At 40.5% G+C, this 26,601-nt stretch overlaps 2 protein-coding genes and 6 pseudogenes across 2 annotated transcripts in view; 4 read left to right on the plus strand and 4 right to left on the minus strand.

Annotated features, from left to right (window-relative positions):
- LOC134944183 (pancreatic secretory granule membrane major glycoprotein GP2-like) overlaps positions 1–10,165 on the plus strand; it is a 110,710-nt gene extending 100,545 nt beyond the window's left edge. The window contains exons 9-10 of the mRNA XM_063932759.1: positions 1,586–1,824; positions 10,112–10,165. Of these exons, the coding sequence (XP_063788829.1) occupies positions 1,586–1,824; positions 10,112–10,165 (293 nt within the window). The remainder of the gene's footprint in view (positions 1–1,585; positions 1,825–10,111) is intronic.
- On the minus strand, positions 7,216–7,335 carry LOC134947102 (5S ribosomal RNA; annotated as a pseudogene).
- On the minus strand, positions 7,525–7,644 carry LOC134947236 (5S ribosomal RNA; annotated as a pseudogene).
- Positions 10,166–12,911: 2,746 nt separating the features above from the next.
- The window catches only part of LOC134944184 (uromodulin-like), a 49,162-nt gene continuing 35,472 nt past the window's right edge, over positions 12,912–26,601 (plus strand). Inside the window, exons 1-3 of the mRNA XM_063932760.1 lie at positions 12,912–12,977; positions 22,709–22,828; positions 24,709–24,889. Of these exons, the coding sequence (XP_063788830.1) occupies positions 12,912–12,977; positions 22,709–22,828; positions 24,709–24,889 (367 nt within the window). The remainder of the gene's footprint in view (positions 12,978–22,708; positions 22,829–24,708; positions 24,890–26,601) is intronic.
- On the minus strand, positions 13,745–13,864 carry LOC134947103 (5S ribosomal RNA; annotated as a pseudogene).
- On the minus strand, positions 14,054–14,173 carry LOC134946957 (5S ribosomal RNA; annotated as a pseudogene).
- Positions 17,956–18,075, plus strand: LOC134946969 (5S ribosomal RNA; annotated as a pseudogene).
- On the plus strand, positions 18,265–18,384 carry LOC134946122 (5S ribosomal RNA; annotated as a pseudogene).

Genomic DNA, 26,601 nt, shown 5'->3' on the forward strand with positions numbered 1-26,601 from the left:
CCAGTCCAGCACACGCTGCTTAGTGTTGTGTGCTGAGCTGGGGAGAGAGGCAGCCTGTCCTTTATCTCACCCTGTGTGCAAGTAGGAGCCAGCAATTGCGTCCCACCACCCACCGGCCTGGACATTGGAGCCCCCCACCCTGTACACTTAGTGCACGCCGTGAGGAACATATATTTTTTTTTGTCATGGAGGGGTCTGGTTCACGCCCCCTCCATTTGGCTACACCCCCTTATACCAGGACCACACAGAACTGTTGGTTCCCTCTGCACTTACCTATCCTCATGTCATCAATTCTTTTACAGTAGGTTATTAAATGATTCCAAATTCTGTAAACAAAGGGGAAATACTAATGATAGTTTTTTAAGTATGAATGACACATTTTTGGATAGCAAACTTACATTTTCATTTTGTGTAAAAATTATATATTTATATGATTATTTAAATGTGTTATATCTATCCCACATTTTCATAAGTATCATATTACAAAATCAGCACAAAAAATTATTATACTATTAAACCTCCCAGGACAGTAAGTAAATGGAGCCCCATAGAATACGTCTACAGTATTCAGCCTAACCAACCACACTCAGAAAGAAAGAAGTAATAATGCCACAGTATAGGTCATTGGTACGGCCTCACCTAGAATACTGTGTTCAATTCTGGAGGCCAAATCTTCAAAAGGATATTAATATATTAGAGACTGTACAAAGAAGGGCAACTAAAATGGTGCATGACTTACATCACAAAACACACCCAGAAAGACTAAACAAATCTCAATATGTATAGTTTGGAGCAGAGAAGGGAAAGGGGGAGGGGGGGGGGGCATTATAGAATCTTTCAAATACACCAAGCATCTTAAAGTCTAGGAGGGAAACATTCTCCATACGAAGAGAAGCAATAGGATACGAGGACATGCACTGAGACTGGAGGGGGCGGGGAGGTTCAGGGTAAATTTGAGGAAAAAATACTTCACAGATAGGGTAGTGGACAAGTGGAATAGCCTCCCATCAGAGGTGGTAGAGGCTAAGTCAGTAGAGCACTTTAAACATGCATGGGATAGACATAAGGATATACTAACAAAGAAATAAGGATCAAATAAGGTTGAGATAAAAAAATAAGGTAAAAAAGGGGGCAGACTAGATTGGCCAAGTGTTTCTTATCTGCCGTCAAATTCTATGTTTCTATGTTTACTCTGGTATGTCGAAGTTGTTGCTCAGGCCTTAAAGGGTTTAGGTGCTAATTAGAACAGAAACTATTTGAGGAAAGCTTGTGATGTGGTTGAGGATTTCTCTATCGATAACATATTTCCTCTCAGTAATCCTGCTGAAGGCCAGAAGCCAGGAACATAATTTCCTTTTGCAGGAAAATGGGTAATAACTGCAATAGCTTGTACTCAACTGGACATCATAATAGATTATAATCCATGTGCTGCCAAGGTTTGGGAACTTTTACACATATTTGAGAAAGTTCTGCAGATGGAGTTTCACTTTAGTAAAGAATCATAGAAAAAAAGTATTGCATTTTAGATGGTGATTGTAACAATGCAGCGATTGATTAAAATAATTATGATTTCTGTTCTCTGCAGGTGTCGGACCCCTTCGTGCCACTTGCTCCACCACCGACTTTGTCAATTACATTAATTTGCTTTACACCAGTGATGGTGGTGACTGTCCTGAATACGCAATGACTGGATTGCTGCAAGCATTGGAAAATATTCCATATGGTTCATTGGTTGTATTAGCCACAGATGCCTCAGCAAAGGATAGTAGTGACAGTTACACAGTAAATCGCATATTTTCTCTTCTAGATTCTAAACAAGCAAAGGTAAGATAATTACAAATCTACTGGACATGTAACTTGTCATGCCTCCCAACTGTATCAAATCGAGAGGGACAGTCCCACTATTCGGACACTGTCCCACTATCCCTCCCGCAGGTCGCAGCGTCCCCCGGGAGGGGGGGGGGGGGCAGTTGGTGGAACCTGTGATCACTGCTGTTCTGCTCTGCAAAGCAATAATAATAATAGATGCTGTGCGCATGCATGCGGCATCTAACAGTGCAGGGAAGGGTGCCAGGGGCTATACAGGGAGTGCTGGGCACGCCGACAGAATTACAAAAATGGTGGTCGTGCCACGAGGCTACGCCCCTTCCCACAAAACCACACCCCTCTTCCAAGGCCACACCCCTTTTTGGGTGCATATCTGGCACACAAGGGCCCGCACCCCTCCGTTCAAAAATTGGGAGGTATAAATTTGTGAATAAATCGAGGGGGGGGGGGTTAAATATAAATAATGTTGTTTTTAACAATTACATGCAAAGTGATTATACCTAAGGGTTTCAGAAAATGTGAATTACAAATAATGGGGCAGATGTAGTATTAAGCCTGGAGAAGTGATAAAGAAGTAATAAGTGGAAGGTGAGAATGCACCAGCCAGTCAGCTCCTGTCGTTTTTCAAACCCGTAATGATCACCATGTGCTTATCGCTGATTTATCCCTTCTCCAGGCGTAACCCCTTCAGTGGTGAGTTTTCAATTTAAAAACACACCCTGGTGGTGTGTTAGTAAATTGGTGTGGGAGAGTGGGGGAAGGTGCAGGGGGGGCGAGTGATGGGGCAGGGCGTGGTTATCGCCTGGTAATCGCCCACGGGCAATGCCCCAGTGCTGATTCCCGGCTGCCTTGCGGCGCCCCGAGAATCAGCATAAGTCATTATACAGCTAAGCCTGCCCGCCGACCAATAGGAGTCCGGGGGGGCTGGCTTAACTCCATAATGGAGTATGCTGATTCCTGGGCCGTGTGCACACTGCATGGCGGTCCCCAGGGAATCAGGAGGTAGCATGCACGGAAATCTTCTGGGGTAGCCAGCGCTGTTTCCGTGCATACCACTGAAGCGTTTAATACCTCTGCCCCAATCTTTCAAATACTTTTTTCTATTTATTATTGATCTAGCAAAACAGACCCAGTTTATTCCCAGTGTGAAAGTGAACTGGGCATTTATCAGCGTGCTATGTGTATCTTGTATATCATTTGTTGTTAGAGTTCTGAGTGTCTCTGTTTCTTTGTATTACAATATTCCTTTGGAACTACTGTACTTGTATTTCAGCACAAATTGGTTATGTGATCTAATTTTCATCTACGTCACAAGAATAGACAAACAGTCTTTTATAACTTATAATTCCTGGAACCTAGTAGGGATCCCGCACTGACCTATTCTCCTTGCATATATCCAATTGCATATCTAACAATAAATGAAACCAACGTAACCATAATATGGCTACTAATAGGCCACTACTTCATTGGTGGTGCTCCCTGAGAGTCAAAACTTGTAGTTAAACAGTGGACAGAGAAGTAAACTCTCTTTGTTGGGGCACTCTTTTGTAATAAAGATTCCATTTTATTAGAAATTACATAAAAATAATAGACATGCCATTTATTGGTTCACAAAAATCATCATATTAAATGCATCATAAAAGTACACAGAGGGTATACTCAATTTTTGATAATAATTCAACTGTGATAAACTAGTATGCAAAATATTTAAAAAACACAAATAAAGAATGTGTAAAAGTGTAACAACACTGTGAATTACAGATAGAAGAAAATACAATAAACAGAGATATGTTTAAAAAACTGAGCATCTGTGTTGTGTCTGTCCTATTTAATCACTGTCTTAATGTACGTCTATATTGCCCTATGTTCAGTTTCAGTTTGTACTGTGTATTGACACAATTATATTGAAGCTGTTAGTTTGATACTTCTATGTAAGTCCTTGGCACGTTGCCTGGAATCCCTAGAATTGAGATACAGTTTATATGTCTCAATATTTATTGATGTAACAAAACAATCCTGTTTGTCTCATAATATGTTCATGACTGATTCAGGTAGCCTGTATGATACAGAAAAAGATAGTATCTTGTATGGTATGATCTCTCTGAGCACTGTATTGGATATTATACCTCTCACTTATAGTGTCAGGTATCTAATAGTAACCATTGTCATCTGCATATACTGTATGACTTCATTTTGAGATACCTTTGTTAATCCACCTCTCTCTTGTAGTGTCAGGTGTCCAATATATATGGAGTGATCTTATAATAATTCTCATATGCAGACTCAAATATACCATCAAGTCACCTCTCACTTCTAGGTGTCAGGTGTCTAATTATTGTATGGTTATTGCAGTAGGTATCTCTGCAATTATATTGCCAATAAATGAAATCATGTGCTCATGAGCATCTGCGTCACACATTAGACTCCCATTAGTTTCGGTCCAATCCTATTATAGTCTCTTTATTAATTACAAATTGATTCTCTCTAATAATAATATAATAAGTCCTATAATTACTAGACAGGGATGAGTGCGACTCACAGTATATATACCACTTGATTATTTCTTACACAATGTGAGACAATACAATGGTATAGTAATAATATTTTAAGAGTATTCTCAGACAGACAGGATATAAATAGATTAGCTATATATGAAGATACTACTAATCTTTATTCCTCACTAGTAGTCCAGAGTGGCCATTCTGGGATCATATAGTACAGGACAGGCATATATGCATAAATTCCCTTTAGAAAAACAAGGCAGCAGTATTGTACATGGGCTGCGTATCATCTGATTAGCGCGTACTAACAAATGCCGCTATTAGCCTCTGAAAATACCGTGAGGCCGCTCTGTAATTAGACAGTACAGGACAAAGGTGTGCACACCTTATAAATATCAGACCCGTATGAGTCATTTATCTGTGGTGTCATATGTCATCTATGTATGCATTGTATAGAACTGCCCATAATCAAGCTGGTCTCAGTTTAACAGGGGCACGTTGTACCAATGATATTACAATTGTTAGGATACCACTTATCTTTATTTATCATTAATAATCCACTGTGGCCGCTACAATATCAAACAATATTAGACAGGCGCGTGTGCATAAACTACTTGTGAAATACAAAAGCAGGAGTATTGTACCTTGGCTGCCTGTTATCAAATCAATGCGGACCTACATATTTACTACTAAAAGTTCAGTGAAGCCGCTCTGTGACCAAACAATGTAGGGCAAAGTTGTGCACTTCTTGTATGTATCAGACCGGTACGAGACCACACATAGATACTAATAGTCCTTAAATTAGAGTCTCGTATAGCTGTTCAATAATCTGATAATATCAAGCGCTCGTGTATATATGATCCGCCTGTGTACAACTATAACGAGTACTCCCTTCTTAGGTGTAAGATAAGATTAAGGGATTCTGGTTTACATCAAATATAGATATTATGCTAAATTGCTGTCTCCCTCTCTATATCATATATTGACCGGGAAATATTGCATAAGGCTATCCATTCTGAACTATAATAGGCACATTATAATAGGTCCTACGTACGTTTCGCATAGCTTCGTCAGGGTCAGCATCATAAAGGTACACAGAGGGTATACTCAATTTTTGATAATAATTCAACTGTGATAGTATATTGTTTCCAATGTCTCTCATTCATGAGAGATGAGATATCCTTGGTATGTTCCCTTGTTGATTTAATATGTGGTAAAGATACACTCAATTTGCATATAAATAAAATTTTTGTATAAAGGAATGTTCCAGCCAGTGATCTCGATGATTTCATTCTTTGGATAATATATTATCCTTCAATCACATATATCTCAAGGCTGTGTTTATTCAGCAATATATAATACAATAATCATAATTCAACTAGGTATTGGATTCATAATTACAGGTAGAAATATACATATATACATACATAAGCTAGAGCACGGGATGCATGCATTTATCAGCCCAAGACCAATCGGTTGTCCCGGTGGGCCACCCCTGGCTTCTATGTTATGTAAATATAAATGTATATTTCTACCTGTACTTATTAATCCAATACATTGTTGAATTATGATTATTGTACGAATTGAGCCGTATAGTAGGAATGTTGGCCTCTCCTGTTCCCTTAAATCCTTCAAACGCTACTTGTCACCTCAAATGGATAGTAAAATCCAATATCAGGATGTCCACAGTTGCTATGGTTTTTTCCCCAAGCACTGTTAAATTTTCATATCATATACATCACCTTATATGGCTAGTGTTATAACAACCAGTTACAGTATAAAGCAAAGGGTTTCTGGACAGCAGTGGCTTCTTCCATGGTGTCCTCCCATGAACACTATTCTTGTTTAGTACTGTATTGCAGTACACAGGGGCGGCTCCAGACCTACTAGCACCCTGAGCGAAAAATGTAAAAAGCGCCCCCTACCCCTCTAATGCGCACGCCGCAGGTGCGCGCGCTCCTGGGAAAGTGGGCGTGGCTTCGAAACTTTATATTATCAAACTCTATATATTTATTTTCACGCACCCCTCTACACACACACACACACACACACACACACACACACACACACACACACACACACTTAGTCTTAGCAGCCTTACACATATTGCCCACAGTAGTGTTCCTTACCTTATAATGTCCCCAGTATAGTGTCAGATACACAAAACATTCCAGTAACATGCTACACTTACGCCCCCAACAGTGCAGTGCCAGATGAACATGACCCCAGCAGTGCAATGCCAGATACACATTATATGCCTTTGAAAAAAAGGGAGTTTTGGGAACCGCACAAGTCCTCAAATAGATTATTAGTATAATTAGTAGCCTCTGAAAAACTGAATTATCTCGAATTGCTTCTGGATATAGCAACTACGGGTATGGAAAGTTAATCCTAGTCCCAACTGATTGTTGCTTTCAGTGGTGCTCCCCAGAATCAATGTTAAGCAGTACAGAAAAAACCTAAACAAAGAAGTGTTGGAAAGTAGACTCTTTTTTGGGAGCACTCAAATTCAGAGGGTGGAAATATAATTACTTAATTAATTAATGCTGGTAAAACCTTTTTTATTAGATTATACATTAAAGGATTTTTTTAGGAGTATTTGCGTGAAAAATTAGAAGCTTTGCGAAAATATAAAACACATTATAATTGGTACGTGATATCTGTATCACAGTGTATTGGTTGCCGGAAATTAATGACTGTGGTTACAGAGTTCATACATCATTGCACATTAAGATTTATGTAATGTATGACCATCATTTATTCAGCAAGTATCCATTGTGGATTATAGTAATGCTGAGAATTAAATCATAGGTCATATAAGAGTCAGGTACCCCGTAGTATGTATATATATAGATATATATGGGTGACGCTTTATAGGGGAGTCAATTTTTTGCAGTACCAGGGTGTTCAGAGGTGGTCTCCCATCCTAGTACTAACCCGGCCTTTCACTGCTTAGCTTCCAAGGTCAAAAGAGATTGGGCATCTCCAGTGATGTATGACCGCAAATATTGTACTCTCCCTCTACGATCACCAAAAAATGTGCAGCCACTTTGTTATGTGACCCTTTTGCTTGGCAGTCACAATTAAGATATAAGTGTATTGACAGCCTATTTTTGTGACGAGGGTTACACAATATAGACAAGGAGTTCCAAATGCCCAACATTTTGGGTGTGGATGGCACTATAGGGGAGTCAATTTGTTGCAGTACCTGGGTGTTCACAGGTGGTCACCCATCCTTTCACTAACCCGGCCTTTCACTGCTTAGCTTCCAAGGTCAGAAGAGATTGGGCATTTCCAGTGAGGTATGACCGCAAATATTGTACTCGCCCTCCTGAATCATCCAAAAATTAAATTATGATTGTCAAAAAAATATATAAAAAAAATATTAAGTTATATATACATATGGTGCAATGAAAAATTGGAATAATATGTAGCCACCTGGCTTAATCACCCTATAACAATCAGCCACAGGTAACAATATACACATGAGTGAAGGCCTATTGTGTGGGTATGATTTCTAAACACCACACAATGTCCACAATTAGGACTGGCCCATCACTCCAGAAAAAACCCTAAGAACGCCAAAACGGTCGGACCACAAATAATAGCTTTATAGGTGCAGGATATAATTGTGCTGCACAGAAATAGGTTAATTTGTAGTATACCCTTACGCACTGGACCAAGCAGTAGCTTAGAGGTGCCTGATGCATAGAACCTCTAATGACTACCTGCATGTATTGTGGAAAAGCAGGCTAGAAATAGGTGCTTGTTACTCGTTTGCACATGTGTTGATATACTTGAGCATGATAAGTTCAAAGTTCTGAGCATTTGCTGCAATTTGCCATTCTTGTATTTCAAAAGAAAAAGAAAAACACAGTCAGTAATACTTATAGAGTTGATATCAGCTTGCTATTGATGTTTATAGCCAGTGAGGATTTTCCCAATTATAAGCCTTGATGCTGAAGGTATACAGTCCATATGGTATTACTAATTGGGACAATTAATCCTGTGTTGTTCTTTAGCATAGTATGATAATACGACTGGTAATTGTAATGTCACTTATGGTAGCTGCTATTAGTTCACAGAAAAGAAGGAAGAAAGAAAAGAGAAGAATGAAGAGAGAAAATAATTTTTGCTGACAGGCTCTTGTCAGTGCAATTTGCAGTGAAAGGAGGGCAGGGTATACGATACCAGCTCCGGTCTAGGTGATGTCCCTGATAGACCCGACTACTGCCGTGCCCATACTCCAAAGGTTTCAGGGGCTGCAGTGGCGTGTGGTCGAGGTCTCCTCGTTCAGAGGACGGAGCTTGCGGCCGTTTCCATGGTGACCGTCCTCGGGATTCCGGCTAGTGCGGTCACGTGTGCGCATCACGTGATCGCTGTACTTCCTCCTGACGTACGTTTCGCATTCAGTGCTTGATCAGAGGACGTGCTGTATTAGCAGAGAGTTACAGTTTTTAAACGAGAGTGTTGATGATTGATTGGACCCAGTAGTTAATTAGCTCTGGGTCAGCCCACGTAGGATCATTCGATTGCATGGTTAAGGATAATAGATGTTCCTTATAAAACGGCAATTAAAGATGTGTGGTTTAAAATAGTATACGTAATGATCTAATAAAGATAAATAAATGGTACTGATGTCATGCCATTTGTTACCTTAATAGGCTAATTTGTAAGACATGTCGTTATGTGTAATTAATTTGTTATATTGCTGTGCTGCATGTGATTGATTATATAAAGTACTAATTGATCCCAATCAATGTGTGTGTATTATTAGTTATGTTTTTAGGCTTGTTAAATTAGCACTGGATTAAGTGGAAAGTAGTATTGTAGGGATTATAAATAAATTAGGAGAGGAGAAAAAATAGTGGTGTGTTGGATTAAAGTGTAGCAAGTTAAAGTGAATTTATTTAGAGATGTGAGTTCTAATAAGTATTATATTGTGTATGTGGGGTTGATAATTAAAGAATTGAAAAAGAGGTATGGGGAAAGTGGCGCTAATGAGGAATAACGTGAAGCATGAGTGATATTAGATAGGAGGGAATGTCTAATTAAAATGGTGCATATACATGGGTGAGATATATATGACTGAAGAGTGATAGAATGATAGTATTGGTAAGTGTATTAATTTGTGTGCAATACGAGGGCATATTAAAAAATGAATGACATGAAGAGCCCATGGAGACTTATGGTGATAAAATATAACAATCAGGAATAATCAAGTTGGGTGGATTAGAGAGTGCATATATTGATATGGACTGGTGATGCTATGTGTGCAAATGATATGTTTGAATTGGTACGTATGCAGGGAAGGTGATGATAGACCTTGATTGGTATGGTGCTGATTGCCATAAATAATGATAAGCTTCAGTTCAAAAATACTCCATAATTTATATTTTCATTCATCCCTGCTGGATGTATGGATCCGACCTTGAAAATCCACTCACTTTCTTTTCTGAGTAGACTTTCGGTAAGATTACCGCCTCGGATCCCGAGTCTTATCCTCTCCAAACCAAAAACTTTTAACTCCTCCCACTTGCTTTCATGAAACGTGTGGAAATGACGGGCGACAGATGTCAGTTGTTTCATCTTGGCTTTATCTGAAGCGGCATTGCGAATGGATCCTATGTGCTCTAGAATACGCTGTTTGAGAGGACGCGTTGTCATGCCTATATACTTTTGATTGCAACTGCATCTGAGGCAGTAAATGACCCCTTCAGTTAGACAGTTCATATAGTCCACGATCTGTATCCTTTCCCCATATTTATCCTCTATTTCCTTAGTGGGATCGATGTGTTTGCAAACTTTGCATCGTCCACAGGGATATGTGCCAGTAACTACAGGTTGTTTTTAGGGGCATTTTTGAAAGTGACTCCGTACGAATCTGTCCCTAAGATTTTTAGATCTGCGCCAGCTCATGGCAACTTTGGGGCCCAGATTTTTAGACAGAGTTGGATCTGCATGTAAAATGTGCCAATGTTTTTGTATTGCCTCTTGGACCTTTCTCCATTCCTGGCAAAAGTTCCCAACAAAACGGATAGTTTTGTCGGTGCTTTTGTTTTTGTGATCTTTTTTGAAAATAATGTCTTCTCTTTTTGTGGATTTGACTGTTTTTATAGCTTTTTTGATTGAGGTTTTACTATATCCTCTTTCACATAGTCTGTTAGTCAAATCCATACTTTGCACTTTAAATTCTTTGTCATCTGAACAGTTTCTGCGGAGACGGAGAAATTCACCCTTAGGTATATTCTCTATAGTGGGAGGGAAATGAGAGCTAGTCTGATGTAGTAGTGTGTTTGTTGCTGTGCTCTTTCGGTATAGATTTGTTGCAATCATTCCTTCTGAGTTTTTATAAATCGACAGATCTAGAAAGGGCAGCTCTGATTGACTTATAGTATGCGTGAGATGGATATTGAGATTGTTATTGTTGAGATGTTCGATAAATTGGTGCAGTAGTGGTAGTTCGCCTTCCCAGATCATAAGGATATCGTCTATGTAACGATTCCACATGATAACATGGGTTGTGAAGGTGTCATTGGTATCCTTGAAGACAACTTCCCTCTCCCACCAGCCAAGAAATATATTGGCATATGTAGGTGCACAGGCTGCCCCCATAGCCGTACCTCTTGTTTGGAGGTAAAATTGATCGTTAAACGTGAAAAAATTGTAGTGTAGCACAAAGTGAAGTAGCTTAACGAGAAAGAGATGAAAGTCTTTTCTTCCTTCGTTGTGTAGAAAGTATTCGACAGCACTTATTCCATCTTGATGGCTTATAGAGGTATATAGTGCCTCAATATCTACTGATACCAGGTATTGGTTATCCTCTAATTTTAAATCGTATATTTTCCTTGGTATGTCAGTCGTGTCCTGGACATATGAGGGAAGATCCAATACAAAATGCCGAAGGTGTAGATCAAGGAAAATACTGGCTCTTTCTGTTAAACCCCCTATACCCGACACGATAGGTCTTCCTGGTGGGTTATGGATATTTTTATGGATCTTAGGAAGCATGTAGAACGTGGGAATTTTGGGATTCTGGATTGATAGGTATTCATACTCCTGTTTGGTAATTATTCCTTGTGCTTGATTGATAATGTTGTCATTAATCATTTTATAATTCTGAAGTGGATTAAGTAGAATCCGTTTATAACAGTTGGTGGTTTCCAGTTGTCGCCTTGCTTCCTTGATGTAGTCTGTTTGAGGCCAAATAACAATGTTGCCCCCTTTATCAGAGGGCTTTATGACCACATCATGCCATGTCTGAATTTCTTTAATTGCGGTTCTTTCTTGTCGGGTGAGGTTGGAAAATCCCAAATATTTGTTTTTATTGATGTGAATTTGATCAAACTCTTTGGCTACTAGTTTCATAAAGACCTGTACTTCAGGGCAAATTTGCTCTTGAGGAAAATATGTTGATTTTTTCTTACAGGTCGGTCTAGTGTTGGGATCATCTTCTGTTTTTGAACCTTGTTCATATTCCAGTTCTCGTAACGCTGAAAGTGCTTCTTGTTCTATCTGGAATAGGCCTGGAGATAAAGTGTCGGATGTTGCTGCATCATTAGCCTCTACTTCCAATTGAGCCAATGGAGAAGGCATCTCTTTGTTGGAATATAATTTAGTTAGTAGCAATTTTCTGCCAAAAAGTTTTAGATCTGTTTCTCCTTTGAATCGATCAAAGTGTTGTGTAGGGGAAAAGGTTAGACCTTTTTGAAATATGAATTCTTGTACTTCTGTAAGTATATGATCTGACAGATTAATAATCTTGAGTTTGGAGTCATTATTTTCAGTGGTTGGGGTTACCACCGATCCGGTTGGTGTTGTCTCCTGTATGTATTGCGGGTCGTGGGGGGTGAGGAATCCCATTTTTGTGGTCCCTTTCTTCCTCTTGTTCCCCCGCCTTGTCTTCCTCCTCTTTGTCTGCCTCTTCCTCCCCGAGGGTCGCCTAAAAAAGATGAAGTTGAGTTTGGAGGATTACTCGCTGTATCACTTCTAGTGCTGGAGTATCTGTTAGTGGTGAAGTCAGGGGTTTCTTCTGCTCCAGATGTCTCCGCCTCTGATGATGAGTATTGACTTGTGTGTCTAGAAGGTTCTCTTCTCCAGGATGTCTTCTGCCATTTGAAGATTTTTCCGGATACAAAATCCCTCTTATCTCTAGCGTACTTAGTCTTCTTTCTCTCTATAATTGTTTGTTCGTAAGCTTGGAGTTCCAATTTGTTTTTCTCAAAGCATCTCTGGAATTGAGAATCCTTTTCCCAGCTTTCTAATTTCTTACTTAAATCCTCTAAATTATGTTCACACTCTTCCAAAACTAGGTTATTATGTTTAATTAGAATGTTCATAAGTTCGTTAGAGCATTTGAGTAAAGTATGTTCCCATTCCCTTTTCAGGTTCTCACTTGCTAAGTCAAATGTCGGAAAAACTCTTGGGCGCAGACCGCGTGGAGATATTTTGTTTTTAATATAATTTTAAAGAGTAGTCAGATCCCAATTCGTTCTAATTTGTTTGCGTAAAACAGAGTTTAATTTTTGAAAGTCCTCTTCCCAGCTGATATGAGGTTCAGTGTCAACTAGGTCACTCAGAAAGATGTCATCCAGATTGTCCTTATTCTTGCGTCTAGAGAAAAGTTCTTGTTTTAAACTGAAACTCATGGTATAGTATAATTTGAAAACTCCTAAGATAGAATTTGTATATAGGGACAGGGTCTCCTAAGAGAAGGGAACCCCGTGCCAAATTGGTGTGACTGTGCTGGTATCCCGAGAAAGGCTGAGTTATCAGCCAAATATACAGTTTTGAAAAAAAGGGAGTTTTGGGAACCGCACAAGTCCTCAAATAGATTATTAGTATAATTAGTAGCCTCTGAAAAACTGAATTATCTCGAATTGCTTCTGGATATAGCAACTAGGGGTATGGATAGTTAATCCTAGTCCCAACTGATTGTTGCTTTCAGTGGTGCTCCCCAGAGTCAATGTTAAGCAGTACAGAAAAAACCTAAACAAAGAAGTGTTGGAAAGTAGACTCTTTTTTGGGAGCACTCAAATTCAGAGGGTGGAAATATAATTACTTAATTAATTAATGTTGGTAAAACCTTTTTTATTAGATTATACATTAAAGGATTTTTTTAGGAGTATTTGCGTGAAAAATTAGAAGCTTTGCGAAAATATAAAACACATTATAATTGGTACGTGATATCCGTATCACAGTGTATCGGTTGCCGGAAATTAATGACTGTGGTTACAGAGTTCATACATCATTGCACATTAAGATTTATGTAATGTATGACCATCATTTATTCAGCAAGTATCCATTGTGGATTACAGTAATGCTGAGAATTAAATCATAGGTCATATAAGAGTCAGGTACCCCGTAGTATGTATATATATAGATATATATGGGTGACGCTTTATAGGGGAGTCAATTTTTTGCAGTACCAGGGTGTTCAGAGGTGGTCTCCCATCCTAGTACTAACCCGGCCTTTCACTGCTTAGCTTCCAAGGTCAAAAGAGATTGGGCATCTCCAGTGATGTATGACCGCAAATATTGTACTCTCCCTCTACGATCACCAAAAAATGTGCAGCCACTTTGTTATGTGACCCTTTTGCTTGGCAGTCACAATTAAGATATAAGTGTATTGACAGCCTATTTTTGTGACGAGGGTTACACAATATAGACAAGGAGTTCCAAATGCCCAATATTTTGGGTGTGGATGGCACTATAGGGGAGTCAATTTGTTGCAGTACCTGGGTGTTCACAGGTGGTCACCCATCCTTTTACTAACCCGGCCTTTCACTGCTTAGCTTCCAAGGTCAGAAGAGATTGGGCATTTCCAGTGAGGTATGACCGCAAATATTGTACTCGCCCTCCTGAATCATCCAAAAATTAAATTATGATTGTCAAAAAAATATATAAAAAAAATATTAAGTTATATATACATATGGTGCAATGAAAAATTGGAATAATATGTAGCCACCTGGCTTAATCACCCTATAACAATCAGCCACAGGTAACAATATACACATGAGTGAAGGCCTATTGTGTGGGTATGATTTCTAAACACCACACAATGTCCACAATTAGGACTGGCCCATCACTCCAGAAAAAACCCTAAGAACGCCAAAACGGTCGGACCACAAATAATAGCTTTATAGGTGCAGGATATAATTGTGCTGCACAGAAATAGGTTAATTTGTAGTATACCCTTACGCACTGGACCAAGCAGTAGCTTAGAGGTGCCTGATGCATAGAACCTCTAATGACTACCTGCATGTATTGTGGAAAAGCAGGCTAGAAATAGGTGCTTGTTACTCGTTTGCACATGTGTTGATATACTTGCGCATGATAAGTTCAAAGTTCTGAGCATTTGCTGCAATTTGCCATTCTTGTATTTCAAAAGAAAAAGAAAAACACAGTCAGTAATACTTATAGAGTTGATATCAGCTTGCTATTGATGTTTATAGCCAGTGAGGATTTTCCCAATTATAAGCCTTGATGCTGAAGGTATACAGTCCATATGGTATTACTAATTGGGACAATTAATCCTGTGTTGTTCTTTAGCATAGTATGATAATATGACTGGTAATTGTAATGTCACTTATGGTAGCTGCTATTAGTTCACAGAAAAGAAGGAAGAAAGAAAAGAGAAGAATGAAGAGAGAAAATAATTTTTGCTGACAGGCTCTTGTCAGTGCAATTTGCAGTGAAAGGAGTGCAGGGTATACGATACCAGCTCCGGTCTAGGTGATGTCCCTGATAGACCCGACTACTGCCGTGCCCGTACTCCAAAGGTTTCAGGGGCTGCAGTGGCGTGTGGTCGAGGTCTCCTCGTTCAGAGGACGGAGCTTGCGGCCGTTTCCATGGTGACCGTCCTCGGGATTCCGGCTAGTGCGGTCACGTGTGCGCATCACGTGATCGCTGTACTTCCTCCTGACGTACGTTTCGCATTCAGTGCTTGATCACAGGATGTGCTGTATTAGCAGAGAGTTACAGTTTTTAAACGAGAGTGTTGATGATTGATTGGACCCAGTAGTTAATTAGCTCTGGGTCAGCCCACGTAGGATCATTCGATTGCATGGTTAAGGATAATGGATGTTCCTTATAAAACGGCAATTAAAGATGTGTGGTTTAAAATAGTATACGTAATGATCTAATAAAGATAAATAAATGGTACTGATGTCATGCCATTTGTTACCTTAATAGGCTAATTTGTAAGACATGTCGTTATATGTAATTAATTTGTTATATTGCTGTGCTGCATGTGATTGATTATATAAAGTACTAATTGATCCCAATCAATGTGTGTGTATTATTAGTTATGTTTTTAGGCTTGTTAAATTAGCACTGGATTAAGTGGAAAGTAGTATTGTAGGGATTATAAATAAATTAGGAGAGGAGAAAAAATAGTGGTGTGTTGGATTAAAGTGTAGCAAGTTAAAGTGAATTTATTTAGAGATGTGAGTTCTAATCAGTATTATATTGTGTATGTGGGGTTGATAATTAAAGAATTGAAAAAGAGGTATGGGGAAAGTGGCGCTAATGAGGAATAACGTGAAGCATGAGTGATATTAGATAGGAGGGAATGTCTAATTAAAATGGTGCATATACATGGGTGAGATATATATGACTGAAGAGTGATAGAATGATAGTATTGGTAAGTGTATTAATTTGTGTGCAATACGAGGGCATATTAAAAAATGAATGACATGAAGAGCCCATGGAGACTTATGGTGATAAAATATAACAATCAGGAATAATCAAGTTGGGTGGATTAGAGAGTGCATATATTGATATGGACTGGTGATGCTATGTGTGCAAATGATATGTTTGAATTGGTACGTATGCAGGGAAGATGATGATAGACCTTGATTGGTATGGTGCTGATTGCCATAAATAATGATAAGCTTCAGTTCAAAAATACTCCATAATTTATATTTTCATTCATCCCTGCTGGATGTATGGATCCGAGCTTGAAAATCCACTCACTTTCTTTTCTGAGTAGACTTTCGGTAAGATTACCGCCTCGGATCCCGAGTCTTATCCTCTCCAAACCAAAAACTTTTAACTCTTTAATCCAACACACCACTATTTTTTCTCCTCTCCTAATTTATTTATAATCCCTACAATACTACTTTCCACTTAATCCAGTGCTAATTTAACAAGCCTAAAAACATAACTAATAATACACACACATTGATTGGGATCAATTAGTACTTTATATAATCAATCACATGCAGCACAGCAATATAACAAATTAATTACATATAACGACATGTCTTACAAATTAGCCTATTAAGGTAACAAATGGCATGACATCAGTACCATTTATTTATCTTTATTAGATCATTACGTATACTATTTTAAACCACACATCTTTAATTGCCGTTTTATAAGGAACATCCATTATCCTTAACCATGCAATCGAATGATCCTACGTGGGCTGACCCAGAGCTAATTAACTACTGGGTCCAATCAATCATCAACACTCTCGTTTAAAATCTGTAACTCTCTGCTAATACAGCACGTCCTGTGATCAAGCACTGAATGCGAAACGTACGTCAGGAGGAAGTACAGCGATCACGTGATGCGCACACGTGACCGCACTAGCCGGAATCCCGAGGACGGTCACCATGGAAACGGCCGCAAGCTCCGTCCTCTGAACGAGGAGACCTCGACCACACGCCACTGCAGCCCCTGAAACCTTTGGAGTACGGGCACGGCAGTAGTCGGGTCTATCAGGGACATCACCTAGACCGGAGCTGGTATCGTATACCCTGCACTCCTTTCACTGCAAATTGCACTGACAAGAGCCTGTCAGCAAAAATTATTTTCTCTCTTCATTCTTCTCTTTTCTTTCTTCCTTCTTTTCTGTGAACTAATAGCAGCTACCATAAGTGACATTACAATTACCAGTCGTATTATCATACTATGCTAAAGAACAACACAGGATTAATTGTCCCAATTAGTAATACCATATGGACTGTATACCTTCAGCATCAAGGCTTATAATTGGGAAAATCCTCACTGGCTATAAACATCAATAGCAAGCTGATATCAACTCTATAAGTATTACTGACTGTGTTTTTCTTTTTCTTTTGAAATACAAGAATGGCAAATTGCAGCAAATGCTCAGAACTTTGAACTTATCATGCTCAAGTATATCAACACATGTGCAAACGAGTAACAAGCACCTATTTCTAGCCTGCTTTTCCACAATACATGCAGGTAGTCATTAGAGGTTCTATGCATCAGGCACCTCTAAGCTACTGCTTGGTCCAGTGCGTAAGGGTATACTACAAATTAACCTATTTCTGTGCAGCACAATTATATCCTGCACCTATAAAGCTATTATTTGTGGTCCGACCGTTTTGGCGTTCTTAGGGTTTTTTCTGGAGTGATGGGCCAGTCCTAATTGTGGACATTGTGTGGTGTTTAGAAATCATACCCACACAATAGGCCTTCACTCATGTGTATATTGTTACCTGTGGCTGATTGTTATAGGGTGATTAAGCCAGGTGGCTACATATTATTCCAATTTTTCATTGCACCATATGTATATATAACTTAATATTTTTTTTATATATTTTTTTGACAATCATAATTTAATTTTTGGATGATTCAGGAGGGCGAGTACAATATTTGCGGTCATACCTCACTGGAAATGCCCAATCTCTTCTGACCTTGGAAGCTAAGCAGTGAAAGGCCGGGTTAGTAAAAGGATGGGTGACCACCTGTGAACACCCAGGTACTGCAACAAATTGACTCCCCTATAGTGCCATCCACACCCAAAATGTTGGGCATTTGGAACTCCTTGTCTATATTGTGTAACCCTCGTCACAAAAATAGGCTGTCAATACACTTATATCTTAATTGTGACTGCCAAGCAAAAGGGTCACATAACAAAGTGGCTGCACATTTTTTGGTGATCCTAGAGGGAGAGTACAATATTTGCGGTCATACATCACTGGAGATGCCCAATCTCTTTTGACCTTGGAAGCTAAGCAGTGAAAGGCCGGGTTAGAACTAGGATGGGAGACCACCTCTGAACACCCTGGTACTGCAAAAAATTGACTCCCCTATAAAGCGTCACCCATATATATCTATATATATACATACTACGGGGTACCTGACTCTTATATGACCTATGATTTAATTCTCAGCATTACTGTAATCCACAATGGATACTTGCTGAATAAATGATGGTCATACATTACATAAATCTTAATGTGCAATGATGTATGAACTCTGTAACCACAGTCATTAATTTCCGGCAACCGATACACTGTGATACGGATATCACGTACCAATTATAATGTGTTTTATATTTTCGCAAAGCTTCTAATTTTTCACGCAAATACTCCTAAAAAAATCCTTTAATGTATAATCTAATAAAAAAGGTTTTACCAGCATTAATTAATTAAGTAATTATATTTCCACCCTCTGAATTTGAGTGCTCCCAAAAAAGAGTCTACTTTCCAACACTTCTTTGTTTAGGTTTTTTCTGTACACATTATATGCCCCCAGCAGTGCCATACCAGATACACATTATATGCCCCCACAATGCTGCCAGATGCACATTAAATGCCCCCACAATGCTGCCAGATGCACATTAAATGCCCCCACATTGCTGCCAGATGCACATTAAATGCCCCCACATTGCTGCCAGATGCACATTAAATGCCCCCACAGTGCTGCGCTGCCAGATGCACATTAAATGCCCCCACAGTGCTGCGCTGCCAGATACACCAATGCCCCCACAGTGCTGCCAGATACACCAATGCCCCCACAGTGCTGCCAGATACACCAATGCCCCCACAGTGCTGCCAGATACACCAATGCCCCCACAGTGCTGCCAGATACACCAATGCCCCCACAGTGCTGCCAGATACACAAATGCTCCCACTGTGCTGCCAGATACACAAATGCCCCCACAGTGCGGCGCTGCCAGATACACAAATGCCCCCACAGTGCGGCGCTGCCAGATACACCAATGCCCCCACAGTGCGGCGCTGCCAGATACACAAATGCCCCCACAGTGCGGCGCTGCCAGATACACATATGCCCCACAGTGCGGCGCTGCCAGATACACAAATGCCCCCACAGTGCTGCGCTACCAGATACACAAATGCCCCCACAGTGCTGCGCTACCAGATACACAAAGGCCCCCACAGTGCTGCGCTGCCAGATACACTAATGCCCCCACAGTGCTGCGCTACCAGATACACAAATGCCCCCACAGTGCTGCGCTGCCAGATACACAAATGCCCCCATAGTGCTGCGCTGCCAGATACACAAATGCCCCCATAGTGCTGCCAGATACACAATAAATGCCCCCACAGTGCTGCGCTGCCAGATACACATTAAATGCCCCCATAGTGCTGCCAGATACACAATAAATGCCCCCACAGTGCTGCCAGATACACATTAAATGCCCCCACAGTGCTCCCAGATACACATTAAATGCCCCCACAGTGCTGCCAGATGCACCAATGCCCCCACAGTGCTGCCAGATGCACCAATGCCCCCACAGTGCTGCCAGATGCACCAATGCCCCCACAGTGCTGCCAGATGCACCAATGCCCCCACAGTGCTGCCAGATGCACCAATGCCCCCACAGTGCTGCCAGATACACCAATGCCCCCACAGTGCTGCCAGATACACCAATGCCCCCACAGTGCGGCGCTGCCAGATACACAAATGCCCCCACAGTGCTGCGCTGCCATATACACAAATGCCCCCACTGCCAGATAACCGGATCCCAGTGCAGCGGGGATGGGCAGTGCGCAGTGTGCCGAGGTCTGGGAGCTTAGCTCCCGGCACCTCAGCTACATGCAGGCAGAGAGCTACGGCAGCAGGGACAAGCATCCCGAGCTGCCGTACACCCGTCCCACCCACAACCCCGGGCTCACTCACCGCGATCTTGATGTTTGTCCGCGACGCGGCGCGGCTCTCCCCTCCATTCCCAGCCACCAGTCGTCTCAAATATGGCGCCGGTCCGTGAGCCAATCAAAGCTCGCGGCCGGCAGCCAATCAGGGGCCGTTGCTGCCAGTCCGCGAGCTGTGATTAGCTGGCGGCTGGCACCATATTAGAAATGGGCAGCCGCCCTTAAATAGCCGGCGCCCTGTTCGGCCGCTCCAGACGAACGTGTCTGGAGCCGGCCCTGGGTACAGATATGTTTGCAAGTTGTAATGATTTCGGTAAATCTTTACCTGACACTAAGATTATTCTTAATCTCTTTGAGCATTCTGTGCTGTGCTCATGTAGTCATCTTTGCAGGATGGCCACTCTTATGGAGAGTGGCAACAGTGCTAAACTGTCTCCACATATAGACAATTTGTCTTACCATGGGCTGATGAGCATCAAGGCTTTTAGTGATACTTTTGTAACCTGCTCCATTATTGGGCAAGCCAACAATTCTTTTTATTAAGTCTTCCATGATCTATTTTGTGCACGTCATGATTCACACCAGGCGATGCTTCTTGTGAATACTAAATTCAAAATGTGAGAGTGATTTATATATTAAAGGGCAACTCTAACCAACACCTTCAATCTGGGTGTGGATTAAAAGATTGACAATGAATAGGTTGATACCATATGGTCAACATGCATTAGGTTGACATAGTCAAAAAATTGACTTGGAAAAGGTAGACAGGTACAAAAGGTCAACAGGGTCAAAAGTTCAACAGGGAAATGGTCAACACTTTTTTGTATCATTTTGTACGCTGCACTCGGCACAGGTTACTATTCCCAATCATAGTCCATAAATGGTAAATTATAAAAAAGTTGGAAAAAAAAAGAGAAACCCACATATGGCTGACTTGTATTGACCATATGTGTTTTGACCATTGTCATGCCAACCTTTTGAACCTTCGATCTGAACACAAATCTTTTTCAAGGCAGCATAAGGATCAACCATGCAGCAAGTCCTCGTGAACTTAGATATGTGTTGAAAATCGAAACGTCAGGTAATGACATGATTTGGTGATAAGTTTACCTGATGTTAATTTTCATTAGACAATATTGACTATCTGTAGAAGCCTGCAAAGAGCCCTTTTTCTCTCTAGGATACTGGATCTCTAGATAAGGTACAGTACACCCCCATAAAAAGGTCTAACCCGAGGAGCACCCCAGCAGGCTGTGTAAGGCTGAAGATGTGAGTGTGGGACAAACAGATGTAGCAATGCTCATCTTTGCTGCGATGCAGCATGCTGCAACACGGCTTGCTGCATGATGTGCCAGGCTGCAACTATTCGGAGCTGGCAATTGCTTAATTAATACCTAGTTAATTAAATTCCTAACAAAGCGATCATCAGCTGCGAATAGTTGCTGCAGAGGCCGTGATACAACATGTAACATTGCAGTAAGATGAGCATGGCTACATCTACTATTTTTTATATATATATATATATATATATATATATATATAAATACTGCATACATACAGTATATGGGGTAGGGAGATAAAGTCACTTAGGGGCAGCCGCTCTAACCACAATAGCCACCCATGTACCTACAACAGTAGAAAGAGTAGAGAAGGATGGCACAGACAACTGAGTCAAATCACTACAGCATACTTTGCAACTGTCCTGATTTTTGTGGGACAGTCCATCCTTTTATTTTGAGACTGGCCTGCTGTTCCACACACGGGCCATAGTATCCCGCGGTGGTGAGGCAGTTGGGAGGCTCCTGTCACTCACCGCTCTGCTGTAGAACAGCGGTGAATAGATGCTGTGCCCATGTGCAGACTGCGTCTATTCACAGAGACACAGGGACTGGATGCATGTCCAGCAGCTCACAGAGTGCTGGGCATGCCCCCTCAGTGACAAAAACGAGAGGTGTGGCAGGCAGTCGTGGCATTCCCACGGAGCCAAGACCCCTGTTACAGATACCACAACCCCTTTTTGGGAGGGTGCGGCAGTCCCACATGTAAAATTATAAAAGTGGAGAGGTATGCTACAGCATGTCAAATTTATTACAGTAAGTACTGGTGGAATATATAGAAAATTGCATATATATATATATATATATATATATATATATAAAATACAATCAGCAATTACTTAAATCGAACATACAGTATAAAACATGTAAAAAAAATATATTGAAAATATGTACTGTATATCAAGTAAAAATTTGTTAGATCAAAAATATTACATTTTAATATTTCTATACATGCCCAAGTATGTTTTCTGATTTTCCTATATTGCTCCATTTTATAAGTACTAATAGAGAATAATACTGTGACTGGTCAGGGATCTTTCTTATATTTTTTCTAAAATAAAGAACTGATTGCAATGTTATGAATACACATGTAATGATGTCACTAAACAAACTACTGATTAAATAAATAGTTTCAATTAAACGAATCTTTAAAACTATTCTTTGACAGGTCTTTATTTTGGGCGCCTACCCATGTGGCAGTACGTATGATTATGATTTTCAGGTTTACAAAGATATTGCTTCACATAGTTATGGACATGTTTTTCAAAATGTTTACTCAAGCACCAAAGTAAGTAACATTTGTTAATATATTAGTTAGTTGGTAGACATACAGTATGTACCCCATCACTCTCACCCCACCATCAGTATAAGTACACATACAGTATTCAAAGATACTACAGTATGTATAAAAAATATATATATATATGTTGTCAGTGTTTCTGTGTTGCATCCCACATCTCTAATACAGGGCAAGCCTTGCCTCCTTGTGACATCATTGAGGGTAACCACAATTATGTAATTACAGCCCTAACACCTTCCAACTCTCGCTGATCTTATTTTATTTCTTTTTTGATAATTACATAGTGTTCATTTACAAAACAAAAATCAATATTTTATACAGATATTTAACAGTATATCAAGGACTAATAAACTGCATGGGGTAAATGTAATAGGGTCAGAGTTTGCCAAATGAGCAAATTTAGCACTAACCTCGCACATTTTGCCAAACTCGCAAGAGTAATAGGGTGCGGATACATGTGAACTCGCATATTTCCTGCAATACCAAAGCTTACAATGACAAAACTTGCATCCAGATGTATTGCCATTGCACATATACAACTCAGACATTGTAACAGTGACGTGCGGTGGGGTGAGGCAGGTGAGGCAGAGCCTTTCCTGTCATACTTACGTTTAAACCAGAGTTTTGACTGAATAAAATATATTAAAAATACTAATAATTTGTTTGAAATATCTTCTTTGCATTATTCTAAGAATTTTTATAGCCCAAACTATGGAGTAAAAAGTCTATGGCAGGTGAGGCAGTGCCTCACCTGTGTATCCTTTCCACACATCTCTGATCAAAACTCACCAGATTTCCAGGAGTTTATAATGCTGCACCTGTGTATAATGCCCAGATGTACACTTTGGCTCATATATTGCATGTAAATCTGGCTCTGGGGTTAGCCAGTGATTCCTGAGCCATTTAGCTCACCGCACGTCCCTGCAATGTAATAGGGTGCGTATTTACAACTAGCACCTAAAAAATTACCAAAACTCACAAAAACAATAAACTAGCTTCTGGCTGATGAGTTTGACAGAAGCATGCACAGATCTGTGCATGGTTCTGTCTGTGAAAATGAAGAAAGAGTTACAAAGTGTTTTTTTTTTTTTAAATTACATGCATAACCAGCACTGGGCTCTTTGAGCCAGTCCTAGTTGAAAAAATACAGTCCACTGTCCATCCCTACCCCCCTCTCGTATTGTGACAACCAGCACCGGGCTCTTGGACCGGTCCTGGTTCCAAAAAATACAGGGGGGGGGGGGGAGATGTAGCGGAAACCCCTGTATGTATGAAATGAGCACCAGGCTCCACTAGCCAGGGAGGTAATGACACAGTAGAGGGACACATTTATATAGGTCCCGGTGGCCATAGCATTACCCCCCCAACTAGTCAGCCCCCCCTATATTCCTGGGGGAGTGGGGATTCCGCAAAAAAGGGGTCCCCCCCTCCAGGCACTCAAGGGCCAGAGGTGAAGCACGATGCTATCCCTGGCACAGACAGAAGCATGCACAGATCTCACTGATCTGTGCATGCTTCTGTCAAACTCACACAATGTAATGAAACTGACATTACAATGTGCTAGTTTTCATACGAGAAAACTCATACACACTCACCAATGTAATAGCCTTGACTCAACTCACAGGCTATGACATAGGTGCAAGTTTGTCCCAAAACTCCACCATTTAATGTGTCAAAAGGTGCAAGTTTGTCCTACATAAAAAACTTGGACCCTATTATATTTATCCACATGAATGTAAATGTACCTTTTGTGTGAGCGTTATTACATATATTTCTGGATCATTGATGACTAATATTCTAACACTAAAGTATATAAATTGTTTTTTTTATATTTATTTTATATATTAATCAAATATGTTTTATTTTAGGTAGCAGATTTCCTTAACTTCTTCCTCCAGATTCCAGTTAACAGCACAACACAATTGTTATCCATTGATCAAGACATTTACTATTATGCTACTTTTAATTTCTTAGTATCGGTTGATTTTACTTCACTAATAGTATCCACATCTTGTTCAAGCTGTTCATTCACCATTTACACACCTTCTGGTAAGATTTCATTGTCTAGTGTTAATCCTGTAGTTTTGTGTTATTCAGTGACTAAGGGGGATATTTATCAAAGCATGAAGAGAGATAAAATGAAGAGATATAAAGCACTGATCAATAAGCTTCTGTCAGTTTACAAGCTGTGCTTGAAAAATTAGCTGATTGGTTAGTGCTTTATTTCTCCCCACTTTCTCTATCTCCATACTTTGATATAGGTGGATGATGCTGCACATACAGTATCAACTACCTGACAAGGGCAACACAAACAGTTCTTTCAAATTCCTATGAAGGACCAGGGACCAGATGTAATGACACCAGATTTTTCGTGGCCATGCGGTATGCCGGCCGAACTCAGACTTTTTTTTAAAGGGGTAATCATGTACAAGGCTAAACCATGTCTTGTAAGTGATTGCCCCTTTAAAAAAAAGTCTGAGTTCGGCCAGCATTCCACACAGCCTGCTGAACTTCGGCGTCATTACATCCAGCCCAAGTACTCTAATGCCAGTAAATGAAAAAAATACTTCCACAGAGCTTATATAAAGAAATGTACTACACTCATTTGTAAATTTACTTTAAAAATAATGAAGTAAAGCTCAAGAGCTGCATTTAAAGTTAACACCAAACTTGATTTTGAGTGGATATACCTAGTAGCTTTGCCTACCATGCACAACAATCTCATTTCTAATTTTAACACGTTGTAAGCCAGTATTTACTTTAGACTAGACACCAGAAAACAAAACAAATTAAATAAATATCCATGCTGTCCCATGAACATTGGTGCAATAGGCACATGCTGTCACACCCTTACTAGTTCCTACCTGGTTCCCTATAATCTGCCTGTTGTTCACGTGTGGGTTGCCAGAGAGTCAGGTCTCTTTCCTTATGCTAGATCAGGCCTGGCCAACCTGTGGCTCTCCAGCTGTTGTAAAACTACAAGTCCCATCATGCCTTGCCACAGTTTTGCTATTAGGGAATGCTAAAACGGTGGCAGGGCATGCTGGGATGTGTAGTTTCACAACATCTGGAGAGCCACAGGTTGGCCAGGCCTGTGCTAGATGTTTGGTTCTATACTGTTCAGCAGTGACGCCACTATGGGGGTGCAGGCTGCATATGGGTGTCACCCTCCGAGGGATTACACCAAAATACCACCTCCGCCTCAGTGTCAGGAGCTGGGTGCAGCACTGAAACATTACGTGCAGCACTCGACTGCTGCGACAATGTAGCAGATGAAATGTGCAGCCACACAAGTCTCCTGGGTCAGCGCATCTCCAGGCATGCTGGGCACGTCCCCGGTGTGATGACATGGGGTTGGGCAGAGAGGCCATGCTCTTTCCCATGAGGCCACCCCCCCTTTTCTTCAGCATTATGTGTCTGTGACCTCAGTGGTGCTCCTGTTTAGGATCCATTTTTTGTAATCTTCTGTGGATCTGTAAATGACCTTTGCTGCCTCAAACTCAGTTCCTGTATTCTACAGTCTCTCCTGGTGATTAACGATCTGGTCCATTTCCTAGTCCTGGCTGATTTCCTCTGGTGTTTGCTGTCCTGGCCTGTGACCTTGAACTCTCTTGTGCCAGTGTTCATGCTTAGCTGTACATTGGCCCTCATTCCGAGTTGTTCGCTCGGTAAAAATCTTCGCATCGCAGCGATTTTCCGCTTAATGCGCATGCGCAATGTCCGCACTGCGACTGCGCCAAGTAAATTTGCTATGCACTTAG

Source organism: Pseudophryne corroboree, chromosome 7 (assembly GCF_028390025.1).
Source record: "Pseudophryne corroboree isolate aPseCor3 chromosome 7, aPseCor3.hap2, whole genome shotgun sequence".
In the NCBI taxonomy this organism is placed as follows: domain Eukaryota; kingdom Metazoa; phylum Chordata; class Amphibia; order Anura; family Myobatrachidae; genus Pseudophryne; species Pseudophryne corroboree.